At 40.4% G+C, this 13,860-nt stretch overlaps 1 protein-coding gene across 2 annotated transcripts in view; it reads left to right on the forward strand.

Moving 5' to 3' along the window:
* Nucleotides 1-13,860, forward strand: part of ITGA9 (integrin subunit alpha 9) — a 615,138-nt gene that overhangs the window by 88,493 nt on the left and 512,785 nt on the right. For both annotated transcript variants that reach the window (XM_032236787.1, XM_032236788.1), the window contains exon 9: nucleotides 4,985-5,122. In XM_032236787.1, the coding sequence (XP_032092678.1) occupies nucleotides 4,985-5,122 (138 nt within the window). The remainder of the gene's footprint in view (nucleotides 1-4,984; nucleotides 5,123-13,860) is intronic.

Here is a 13,860-nt window from a genome sequence, read left to right on the forward strand (position 1 = left end):
TGGACTTGTAAAAAGGTCAAAGCATTTTGGATAAAAATATGGTGGATTATGCAAAATATCTTTAAAAAGAGGATAAAGTTTACCCCTCACTTATTCTTGTTAGGTATAACTACTGATTGTATGGTTATAGAGACTAATTTGATTCTGAACCTAAGAACGGCAGCAAGACTGTTGGTGGCGCAATACTGGAAGAAGGAAGATCTGCCTACTATTCAAGAATGGACATTAAATGTAACAAATTTAGCAGAGATGGCTAAAATATCAGCATATCTCAAGGATCATTCAGACAAGAAATACAAGCTGGAGTGGAGAAGATGGATTGATTATATTCAAAATAAATATGGGACTAAGAAACTCCAGATAGCTTATGATTGAAAGAGCAAGGGATGATATAATTTATTTAGAGTTAGTTTAACAAAACTAAGTACAAGTGAGGGATGATGCTAAAGTCTGTTAGTTTACTTTAGAATATGATTGTTAAAGATTTATACCCTGTATTTGCTCTGGGAGGTTGGGGGAGGGGGAGGCTGGGGGAGAGGTGGGTTCGGGTGGGGGAGGGGAGGTAAATATTTGTAAAACCTTTTTAAAACTTTTAATTAAAAAATAATAGCGATGTGGGGGAGTTAAAATAGAGATATAGTATATGTATATCAATATATTAAGATATGTAAAAAAATAAGAGGAAGGTTTAGAACCGAAGGGTAATAGTAAACGATATGGGTAAATAATATGAAATAATGAAAATGAAATGCAATAACTATGAGTAATAACACTGTCTGTTTGTATTGAAATGTATAATACTAAGGCATCACACCATTTACTCAGTGATACGTATAAACAAAATAAAATAAAAAAAAACTTGATATAAAAAACATTATATTTCCACTCCATCCTCAAAGGCTGTATGGAAAAGAAAGGCAGCCTATTGATAGCCTTCTGAAAAACCAATAGGAGCAATACCAACCTTGTATCTAGAGATAGACTATTTCAGAGAAGGTAAGACATTGCAAAGTGGACTCTTTTCTATACCTCTTCTTGCTTATATTTGCAGATGAGACACTTTAATATGCCCTCTCTATTAGTTCTTACTAGATAGGCAATTTCACTTGGAGCAGACTGTTTTATAGGTAACCAGGAGTCAAAACTTATAGGATAATAATTAGCATCTTAAATTTATTAATAAAATGTATAGGTAATAATTAACATCTTAATTTGAACCTGCACATTTGGGAACCACATCAGCTCCTTTCCAGTCCTCTAATAGTTCCCGGTGCTCCAGGGTTTTTGAAAGATGTCATATAGTGGTTCTGAGATGACATCTGCCAGATCCTTTATGACTCTGGAATGTAATCCATCAGGTCCCGGTGATTTGTATTCCTCAAGATCAGACAGGTGTTCTCTTACTATTTTTTTGCTTATTTTAACTTTTATTTCTAGTTTGTCTTTTACAGTTATGTTTTTGGTAGGTTGGACTATTGTTTCTTTTTGCGTGAAGAGCGATGGCAAAGAATGAGTTAAGCAGCTCTGCTTTCTATCTGCTGCCTTTTACTTCTTTGCTGTCTTTTTAGTTTCCTTGATTTTTTTCTTGTTATTTATATGTTTGAAGAAACTTTTTTGTATTATCTTTGACCTTTTGTCTTCATTCTGAGCCTTTGCTTTCCTGACTTCGTCTTGGCAGATTCTGGCTATTTGCCTTAGTTATGTATCCCTCTTTCCATTTTTTGTACTTGTTCTTTTTGTCTTTTAATTTGTCAGAGAGATCAGATGCAGCCATGCTGGTTTCTTCTTGGTTTTATTGTTTTTCTTTTTCAGTGGTATTGTGCTGGTCTGGGATTTTATGGTCATATTTTTCCAAGCTTCTTGAGTTGTTTGTGTTTGCATTATGTTGAATTTTACTATGACATGGTCACTCTCATCTAAGGTTCCTGCAGTTTCAACTCATCGTGTTGGCAAAACTATGGCATGTGTGCCATGGGTGGCATGTGGAGCCATTTCTGAGGGCAAGCGAGGCATTGCCCTGTCAGCTCCAGTATGCATGTGTGTGCTGCTTTTTGGCAATTTTTCGCTCTCCCAGGAGAGTGAGACATCCATGATCTCTGAGGAGGAGATGTCCTCGGTGTGTGACTCGTCCAGGTCATCATAGCTCTCTGTATCTTCGGCAATGCTGTTGGAGCTGAGGCTGGCCGAGATGTGCCCCGGGGTCACACTGGTGATCTGGAAGGCTCTCTTCTTCTTCAACTGGGCACCTTCTGAACCCCCAACGCCTCCTCCTCCCTGGGAGAGCAGTGCCAGGCTCTGTGGAGGAGGCGCCCCGGGAGGGCAGGAGGGGACTGAGGCGGTGGCGGAGGCTGGGGGAGGCAGCGTCAGCTGGGCCAGCAGGCTGGGCGCGAAGTCCTCCAAGCTGGCGCTGCTGTTGCTGCTGCCAGCCCGCTGAGGCAGCATCATGGGCTGTGCCATCTTCTTCCTCTCCCATGCCTCCGCCACAGAGTCAGACTGCTGCTGCCGCTGCTGCTGCCACTGCTGCTGCATTGGGGCCGGTGGGAGGAAGGCCCGCTGCCACCACCGATGATGACAACGCCTCCCTCAGACACCAGCCCGGCCAGGTTGAGGAGGAGAGGAGGGGGAGGCAGCTGCCACCCCTGACCTGGCTTCCCTCAGCGGCGGTGGGGAGAGAAGGTGGCCAGTGTCCCCTGAAGAGCAGGAGGAGGAAGGAGCCGTCCCTGGCAACGCAGATGTGAGGCAGCCCCCGTCGGCCGCAGCCCCATCCAGAGATGATGGCGACACTGCAGCCGCGGCCTCACAGGGCACCAAGCAGCTGCCCCAGCCCTGCTGCACCTCAGGCTGACACCACCGTTGCCGCCCCGTCGGAGCCACTTTGGCGAGGCCGTAGCTGGCTCGCTGTGAGGGGGGTGGAGAGCATGTGCGGCCGGCCAGGCTGAGGAGACGCTCTGCCTCCACCTCCTCTGGAGCTCCGCTAGGCTGGACGGGGGGAGGAGGCCGAGGGATGGACAACTGGGAGAAGGATAAGCTCATCGGAGGAAGGGCGGAAAGGGAAAAGGGTGCAGCCGCAGCCCAGCCACACATATAAAGGGACCATCGGGACAAAGCTGGAGAGAGACCGAACTGTTCCGAATATACTATACTCACGAAATGAACGCTATGGTAAACGACGCAGCTCAATTCCAATGCAATGTCACATGAAATAATTAAATCAAAATGAAATAAATCAAAATCTATGAAAATTCAATGTAACAATGCAATTGGAAACATTGAAATGGAATCGTGAAATATTTAGTATAGCGAGCGTTGCTTTTACGTCCAACAGATGGTACCGGTTTTCAAAAAAGCATGTTTTTACCTGTCACAGATAACATATAATATAGGAATATAAAAACACATGCGTATTCAAATGCAACATTGTGTCAAAATTTCAAAACAATCGGTGAAGAACTTTTGGAGATTTAAGATTTTGAACAAAGGAACATTTACATTTTTATTTATATAGATATCTTGAAACTTCTTCATTAAGTAATTTCTCATGGATTCAATCCTTGGATGGATTTTTGAGCTGATAATAATTTCTGGTATTATTTAATATCATCAGAAAGGCATATCACTGCATTTCTAGGCATAATTTGCCTGCCATATGTCTACTTTTCTGGTCCTTTTATCAATAGTCCTGACCTGGTCTTGTTAAAAAACCTGAACTTTTTAGTTACTGAGGACACACCTACTTCCTGACCCAAAGATAGTTTTTCAAGAGGCAACTGAACTTCCTTGTTTTTCTTTGAATTTTTCATCCAAGAAACTTCTTCAGTTTGGACAAGAAGCAAAACATCTTAAAGGAAAAACCAGGCAGTCCAGTTGCTTCTTTTAAAAGCACCTTTGGGACCACCATGACCTGTATGACTGAGAATCTCTATAGATATCTACTTCATCACTTAATTCTCTCTTTTAACTCAATTTAAGTGATTGTAAGTTGCTTGTAATCTATGAGAGAATGGTCAAACAAATATCCAAATGGTATTTTTATACTGCACTGGTTTGATTATTTTTAAAAGTGTCCTGCATGAACCCTGAAATGTTTACTGATGTAGGTGAATCATCATTATCACTTCAGTAGTCCAGGTATATTTAAAGCAAGACTAGGAAAGCTTTAAGAGGAGACAGAATTACAATTCCTAGTAGCCAAAGCTAGTGGGTATTCTCTGAAATGCCAGAAGTCCAGTAATTAAAATAATTACTTTTGCTGCTTAGCAATACTTCAAGGGTAAATTTTGTGGGGAAATAAGCAGGGGAAGGGGCTACCTGTATTGCTTTGTGTTGTAAAAGGAAGATGGGATAGAAGACAAATAAAATGAGATAGAATTGTGTGAGGCTTTTAAAAATAAGAACGATGATGATGATGATAATAATGTAGACTCAACAATTTTTGATTAGAAAGTTTGGATAATAGACAAGGCAGTACCTGGAGACAGGAGAAGAGAAAGAACTGGAGAAAATCACAAAATACAAAGACCTGAAAATAGCAATAGAATGATTGTGGCAAAAAATAAAATAAAATGATAGTATCAATGGTAGTTCCAAAACAACTGGAGTACCACTTGAATACAATTGGCATTGAAATAAAAATCACCATCAGTCAATTGCAAAAGGCAGCTTTACGTGGAACAGCTAACATCTTTCAACAATACATTTAACATCATCAAACAGCAACTGCCTATCTCGGGTCTTGATAGGTGGATAAAGATGTCAGATCCAGTCTATATATCTTGATATGTTCAGTAGTGTTCAAGCATAACAATGAGTAGCTGCCCTATCCAATTCATAGTAGAAAACTATTGCAACTGGCATTTACAGCTACCAGGTGTGAGATAGATCAGTAAGCTGTAGTTCCACTTGCAAAAAAAAGAAAAGCTTGTGTGATTTCCTCTTGTATGTGGGCAGATACTGAATGTTTTGTTGTGACTCAATTTGGTTGCAGATGGGCTCTTACTTTGGCTCCTCCTTATGTGCAGTAGATCTGAATTCTGATGGACTTTCTGACCTGCTGGTAGGAGCACCCATGTTTTCTGAGATTCGGGATGAAGGTCAAGTCACTGTGTTCCTCAGCAGAGGAAATGTAAGTATATGAACTAACCAAGCTAACAGTTTGGATAAATCTTCGTAATAGTTAATCACAATTGTACTGTATTATGTGAATTTGGCTTTAGGGCATTAAGTAAACATGGGATTGCAATTTTCCAATTTCTGCTTAAGAAGTAAAGTAGCTTTAATAAAACAAGGAGATGCATGTGCTTTTATTATCTCTTAGAATATTATAAAGTCTGTTTGAATTCCTTCTTGTGCAAGAGTGGACAAATCTATTATAACACAAACGAGAATACTGGGATGTCTACAGCCTAGATCAGGGGGTCCTCAAACTTTTTGAACAGGGGGCTGATTCATGGTCCCTGACACTGTTGGGGGGGCGGACCATCTAAATGGGTGTGGCTAGGTTGTCACGTGACTGGGCAGGAATGGCCAATTTAGCAGTCCATTTTGCCCTTGTTCTTGCTGTACTTGCTCAACCCAAGGAATCTATTTCCTTAAGACCACCCCACAAGGGAAAAAGAGTGCAAACTTTCTTGCCACTTGCTTAATTTGTAGTGCAAAGAAACATGAAATAATACAATATTTAAAATGAAGAACAATTTTAACCAACATAAATATACTACTAATTCAATGGGAACTGTGGGCCTACTTATTTGGGATTACAGGGCTAAAAGGTCTTTTAAGCCTGGAGAAGAATTCACAAACTGCTTTTTGCCACACTCGTGCATGTGTATATGCACACATGAATATCTTCCAAAATTGTTCAGCAACCAATTTGGTAGATGTACTTTATATATGGGAAGAATCAAATCAGTGGATGAATTCTCCTTCAGTCATTATACTGCGGTTGCATTTGAATTAGTGTTAGTCAACTTCAGCTGATTTTGAAAAGCTAGGAGATGTGGAGACATGTCTCCTACCCACCCACCCACCCACTTTTAAAGTGCTACTTTAGTTACTTCCCTACCCACCCACTGGCCCTCGATTACATGGCTGTGAAAAACATCTGAAAGCCTGTTTTTAAAGACTTTGAAAGCACTACTTTACAAGCTGGCAGCTGCTTTTCATCCCACCACTTCATAGCTGGATACTTTGTATTGACGGCCCAGATGCGGGGTGTAGTTTGAGGATGCCTGGCCTAGATAATTTTCATTTTTTACTAGTTTGACCCTTTATTACTATACTTTTCATTTGAAAAATCCAAAGCAGTTTCTAAAATGTCATAGAACATATATGGAAAAGCAAAGAAATATATTCTGTCATAATAAAGGTATCCTAAAAAAAGCACTGAAAAACAAAGATGGAGCCAAGCATATTTACTATGAGAGGGAGTGCTTCTTCCAGTGTCTTTTAATGATCAAGATAATGAGAAGGTCTTTAGAGGGTGTGTGTGTGTGTGTGTGTGTTATACACAAACACCCCCATACTGTATATACACTGTGCACAATTATTAGGCAAGTTGTATTTTGGAGGATTAATTTTATTATTGAACAACTACAGTGCTCTCGGTCAATCCAAAATGTTAATAAACATCAAACCTGAATATTTAAGAAAGAAGAAGAAAAGATTTTGACTTTCATAGGAGAATATTGATGTGTGCACAATTATTGGGCAACTATTGGTGTGCAGAATTATTGTGCATCTAAATAAAAATGAAAATTTGCCCATCTCATTTGTTTATTTGCATCTGTTAAAGTGGGAATAATAAAGAAACAACTCAAAATGTACAAATAAACATTTCTAATATTTCAAAAAAAAAATCAATATAGCCACCCTTCTTTTCAATAACAATTATAAGATTTCCATTCATGGAGTCTGTCAGTTTCTTGATTTGTTGACAATCATTTTTTTGTGCAGTGGCAACCACTGTTCAGAGAGGTGTACTGTTTTCATTCACTGTAAATCTCCCATTTAAGAAGGGCCCACAAGTTCTTAATAGGGCTTAAGTAAGGTGAGGAAAGGGGCCATGTCATTATTCTTTCATCTTTCAGGCCTTTACTGGCTAGCAATGCAGTGGAATACTTTGATGCATGCGATGGAGCATTGTCCTGCATAAAAACCATGGTCTTCTTGAAAGATGCAGACTTTTTCCTGTACTGTTGCTTGAAGAAAGTGTCTTCTAAGAATTGGCAGTAGGTTTACGAATTGATTTTAAGTCCATCTTCAATCTGAAAAGGCCGTGGCACACATGCCGAAACGCAAACTCCGCCACAGCCAGGTAGTCCGCCCCAATCATTTTGCTGCTGGTTCACAAAACAGCGCAGGTACTGCTCCAAGATCCCGATCACTTTCTCCATCCCTCTGTTGGTTTCTGGATGGTGCGCTGAGGACAAGCAGATTTTTACATCCAAGGCCTTCATCAGCACTTTCCAAAACTGGGCTGTAAATTGCGTTCCCCTGTCTGACACGACCCTGTCAGGTAGGCCGTGCAGTCTGAAAATAAGTTGGATAAACATGCGGACGGTGGCGCGGGCTGTCGGTAATCCCCAACATGGGATAAAATACACTATCTTCGTCAGCATGTCTATCACTACAAACACCGTGGTAAATCCAGAAGAAGTCAAGAAGTCCGTCAAGAAGTCCATAGAAATTGCCCCCCAGGGTCTCTTCGGTGTCGGCAATGGCTGGAGCAGCCCTGGCAGGGCTCCCATCACTGACTTGGCCTGCCAATACTGTACACAAGGCGTGACATAAGATTGTATGTCATGTAATCGGGGCCACCAGAAAGTACGGGAGATCAGGTTCAAGATCTTGAAGAGGCCAAAGTGCCCGCCACAGGATTATCATGGCACTGGGATAGAATAAGTCCCCAAAGTGACCCCACTGGCACATAGAGTCTGTCTCGGTACCGTAAGAGTTCATTGATGAATGCCCCACCTCTTCCTTCCATTGTTCAACCCAATCATCATGCCACTGCACTTCCCGTATCTGAGGTCATAAATCCACAGACTCCTGAACTGCAGAGAAGCGCACTGGGGATGTAGTCATGTGGAAATTGAATCGTGCAAAGAAGAGAGACCATTGAATCTGGTGCTGGTTCAATTTTCATGTGGTCTTTCAAAATTTCAAATTTCTATGGTCCGTCCAGACTTCAGTTTGATGTCTGGCCCCCTCTAAATGATGCCTCTAGGCCTCAAACACCATCTTAATGCTAGTAACTCCTTCTCCCAAATGGTATAATTGCGCTTGGAAGAATTGAGTTTATATCGATCGATCGATCGATAGATAGATATATAGATAGATAGATACACACACACATGTACATACATACATATATATAAAATTTAGTTTCAAAACAAACATACAAATCCTCCTTCTTTACATACTACATACTGTAGAAAGTGTATCAGTTGGTTACAAAAGGTTTTTGTGCATCTCTTCCACTGTCATCAAATATAATTCATATTAATTCTAATATCTTACCTCAGATATTTATTATATTACCATCATCATACCTCCACTTTTATTTGACTATAATTATTTAAACGTCCTTCATCATAAAATATACCAAGATTTAATACATAACCACATGCTGGCATTTCATTTACTTATTTATAAAATCCTCCATTAACATTAAATCCTCATATCCTGTTTTAACTAAACATCCATAATATTTAATACCAAAATTTTCTAATCCTCCATGTATATAATTTATTATCATTATCCTTTATTTATTTAATTATATCCTATATCATAACATTTTCCCCCTATTAGTTAAAACTTAGCTGTGTCTAATTTTGTTCTTTTTTATTGTTATTAATAACCTTTATATATAGTCCAAAAATATTTCTAACCTTCCCTTCTCATATCCAATTATTACTTACCATAACAGCTCAACATTGTATACATTACTATCATTATCAATTTTTATTTAACTATACCTATTATCACTGAATTTAACTAAGTTTAGCTAGTTTTAAATTATACTCTTCCATCTATGAACCTGTACCTCTCCAATAGCAAAACAATCTTATGTCTTCTGCCATTTGTGAATCCAGTCCTCCAAACATCTTCTTAAACAAATCTGTATGGACTCCTCTTTGCAACTCCTTGTTTATAGTATCTCTCATATAATATTGACGCCCTCCTTCTGTTTCCTTTTTCAGCTTGTCTTTAATTTTCAGCATTGTTATCAAATATTTTGCAAATAGTATCTCATAGTCCATCAATTCTTTAATGCTTTCTTCTTCTTTTATGTACTGTCCTTTGAAATAAATTTTCTCTCCATTTAATTCCTTTCAATATTCCACTCTTTCCTCCCTCAGAAATAAACCAATTTCCACGAGTATCAACAATCTCTTTATATTCGTCTTCCATTTCAATTTTTTGAATTTCAATCTTCTTATTTTGTGTTTGAAGAACATTCTCAGTTTTTACATCACATTTTGTTGCCAAATGCATCAAATAATCCAATTTTCTCTCAATTCTTTCCTCTGTATCCAACACTATCTGCAGAGCTAAGAGTACTTCTCGGAGAGACGCCATGTTTATATGCAGTTGTATTTTTTCTTAGAAGCTCAGCAAGATTGAAACACTCACTCGCAAACTCTCTGCAAACGAAAACAAACTTCAAAGGGACAGCTGTAAAATCTTATCAGATCTTAAGCCAAACAGCCAAGCAATAAAAGCTTAGCATGTCGAAGTCAAAACAATACATTTGTAGCTTACAGAGTCACAAAGAAATGTTAGAAGGATAATCCATCCATTTGAAAAGGTTTTGCTTAGAATCAATCCATGTAAATAGCATTTAAAAAGTAAGATAACCACTGTCCAGAACCATTACAAAAATCAAATTCACCGCTAAGTTCTTCTATTCTTTGATTTAAATTAGTTTTTAGATTTTATAGGCAGTCCGTTTTTTTAAAACAATAAAAGTTTATCATCAGCTAGAAACACTTTCTCTTCCACATCATTCCATTCCTTTCTGAGGCTGCCCTGACTTTGTCGGTCTTGACAGACTGGAATTTTTATTACCAGCAGAAGACTTTCCCTTGCTTTTCTCAGAGATTTTGCGATATCCCCAAGATCAGCAAGATGTAATCTTCCCGTTCACCATCTCTTCGGCATGATTTAGGTCTGTTGGGACCCCCCAGCAATAAAAGTGTCGACTGCGATCTTAGAGCTTTGAGATCGCACGTCATTTCGTCACAGCTTCGGCCCCTCCTCTCTGGAAGAATTGAGTTTCTGCGAATAATAAGTGCAAGGGAAGAGGGTACCACCGGAGGTGTGAGCCTGAAGTAATCCTGCTCCAACAGCAATATCTGATGCATCCGCCTCCACTACAAATGGACAGTGGGGGTCAGGATGCTTCAAGATGGATTCTTTCATGAAGGCCTGCTTCAAGGCCTGGAACGCTTGTTGCTCAGGGGCACTCCAGTGAAACAGAACTTTCTTCTGAAGGAGCCGAGTGAGGGGCGCAGTCAGGGAAGCAAAGCCGGGGATAAAAGTCCGATAATAGTTGGGAAACCCGAGGAGTTGCTGGACATCCTTTACTCACTGAAGAGGTTGCCAACTATGCAAAGACTCTACTTTGCCCGGCTGCATCGCAATGCCTTCAGGAAAGATACAATGCCCCAGGAACTCGATGGTGCACTGCCAAAACTGGCACTTCTCCAGTAGGACCAGACATAGGTGCTGCCAATAACTCTCCTGGGAGGATGAGTAAATTAGAATGTCATCTAGATAAATAATGACAAACTGGTCCAAAAGGTCCCAGAAGATATTGTTCATAAAATGTTGGAAGATGGCAGGTGCATTGGTCAGCCCAAAAGGCATGACCGTATACTCAAAATGCCCATATCAATGGTGTCTTCCATTCATCCCCGGGCCGGATCCGTACAAGACTATAGGCTCCACACAGATCCAATTTCCGTAGGCTCTCTGAGCCGCTCCAACAGTTCAGGAATAAGGGCAGAGGATATCGATTGCGCACCGTGATAGAATTAAGTTTATGGTAGTCACAACATAGTCTCAAATCTCCGGTCTTCTTTTTGACGAACAAGACCGGGGCAGACAGTGGCGAAGACGAGGGTCGGATAAAACCCCGAGCTAGGTTTTTGTCCAGAAAGTCCCGCAATGTGGCCAACTCTGGGTCTGACATCAAATACAAATGACCCACGGGGAGCGGCACGCCTGGAATCAAATCAATGGGGCAATCATATGGCCGGTGTGGTGGCAATTGGTCTGCTTCTTGTTCTGTAATGTAGAACTGGATGGCTTCCTCATGAGCCCCAATGACCAGGCACAAGGGTTGCGTGACAGCCTTGATAGGCCCAGACAGAAGCACCCTGCCATCAATGGTCTCCACAAGCATAGGAGGATCTACCAGACACAGAGGGACTGCATACTTGGTCGCAAATGCCTCATCCATGAAGTTTGTTGTAGCCCTAGAGTCGACCAGAGCATGTATCGGAATCCCCTTCGGAATACTGGACAGGACTATTTGTGATGCCAGGATCAGATGTCGGGAAGGCCCGCAAGTCACTGTCTCTGAGCACGGCTCTGAATTGGTGTGCGCCCGACCCAAGGTCTCCCTTAGATCGGCGCTTGGGGTGTTTCCTGACAAAATGTTCTGGGGCTGGGGGCGGGGTATGTCCTGTAGCTGATGCCCCTCGTGTCTTCTTGGGGCAAAAGGCTGCCATGTGCCCAGATTCCCCATAATAAAAACACCCCCCCGAGTGCCATCTGTTTTTCTCTGTTATCGGCAAGCAGGGTTTCGCTCCATCTTAATGGGATCCTCATACATTAACCTGAGGGTGGTCACAGAACCCCCTGAAGTCATTCAGCAAAGGGCTTGCCTGGACCAGCAGTGGGGTAGCCCAATGAGCTGCGGAGCCAGAGAGAAGGCTAATCATAAACTCCACTTTATCTCAGTCAGTGGGGAAATCCTCTGCTCTCAAGCTGATAAACAGCTGGCATTGTCCCCAAAAAGCTGGAAAAATGGCTTGGTTGCAATCTAATGATAATGATACCTCTAAGTTTTTCCATTTCTCTATATCCACTTCAATTTGATTTCTTAATTTATAATAGTTATCTCCCTTAATGGTTACACATCTTGAAGTCAGCTGTATCCCCAAATATTTCACTTTTTTTACTATTTTCTGTTATGTTTTTCACTAGAATTTTTGTTTTATCTTTATTAATTTTCAATCTTGCCACTCCTCCATTCTCTTCTATTTGATCTAGTAGTTTTGGACCTGTTTCTATTGGATCTTCCATAATAAATACTAAGTCATCTGCAAATGCTTGCAATTTATATTTTTCTTTATAAATTTTTATCCCTTTTATAGCTTTCTCTTTCTTTATCTTTCTGTTTAAAATTTTAGTATCAATATGAATAATAATGGAGATAACAGGCACCCTTGCCTGGTCCCTTTTCTAATCGGGACTTTTTCTGTCATATCTCCATTTACCATCTCTTTAGCCTGTTGTTCTTTATAGATAGTTTTAACCATGTTTATGAATCCTTCCCCAAAATCCATCATTTGCAATTGCATTATCATAAATTGCCAATTTACATTATCAAAAGCTTTCTGTACATCCAAAAATAACAGTGCCGACTTCCTGTGGGAGGAGCCTGTCACCGAGGAGCTCAACGGAGCCCCTCTTAGAGTACTGGTCTGTATATCTAATTAAGATCAATAGATATCATCCCTTTCTGGCAGAAAGGGACAGGCAGAAGCTCAGGTGTTAGGATTTATTCGTAGTTCACAGCCCTTTTCCTTTTTTTTTTGGGCTGCGAACAGAGAATAGACCCAGCGTAACTGAGCTCTTATCTCCAGCCAGTTCTTCGCAGCTGCCTTTTTGCAGCCCTAGACAGCCGACTCCCACACTCAGGACAATGATAAATTGTTTTTAAGATAATACGAGCGGGTCTCACTTCTGTGATGTGTTTTTTTTTTTAACTATCTAAACACCAGCCTTGTTCTTCCTTTGAACTTCTCTGCGCAATTGGAATACAAAATGGCGTTTTTACTGTGTTGGTGATTGAAGACGTAATTAACTGGCTTTATTTCCCCGGAGACTGCTACTCATTAATGAGCAAAATCTACAAATAATTTATTGAGAACTGACCAGCTGAAGACACTGTTTATCTGTCTATTCTCAGATTTTATCTATAATGTCTCCCAGGTCTAAACAGGCAAAAAAATCCTCCCTCCTCGTGCTTAAAGAACTTGTTACCAAATCGCTGCCTTTGTCTCCTACGCCATCTACTGGAGATTCTTTGACACAGGAGCTTCTCTTTCAAATAATTAATGACTTTAGAAAAGAAATTAAAGAATTTGTGTTGGATTTATGCGATAAAATACAGACCAAAATTGCCCAGATAAATGCGAATATGTTTGAAGTCACGTCTACTTTAACAGATTATATTGAAGAAATGGAGACGAAATTGGAAACTTTGGAGGGGGCTAATTTTAATTTGACTTCTAATATCCAAGCATTACAACAAGAGATTACAGATACTCAAACACAACTTACAATGATAAATTATAACAGAAAGGCGTCTGCAATAAGAGTTAGAGGACTGCCCGAAAAGAAAGGAGAGAACTTGAAACAGACGTTTGTAGAAGCTTTCAGCCAAGCGGTGGGAGGTCCGGGACTCAATTTTGATTGGAATATTCGAAAAATCTATCGCCAGAATTCGCATGTAGCAGAGCAACGACAGCTTCCAAGAGACATAATTATATACTTTTTCACAAGAGAATCCAGAAATGCGATTACTCAAAAATTTTACAATAACAGGCTCCGAATAGATGGCCATGA

The sequence above is a fragment of the Thamnophis elegans genome, chromosome Z (assembly GCF_009769535.1).
Source record: "Thamnophis elegans isolate rThaEle1 chromosome Z, rThaEle1.pri, whole genome shotgun sequence".
Classification (NCBI taxonomy): Eukaryota; Metazoa; Chordata; class Lepidosauria; order Squamata; family Colubridae; genus Thamnophis; species Thamnophis elegans.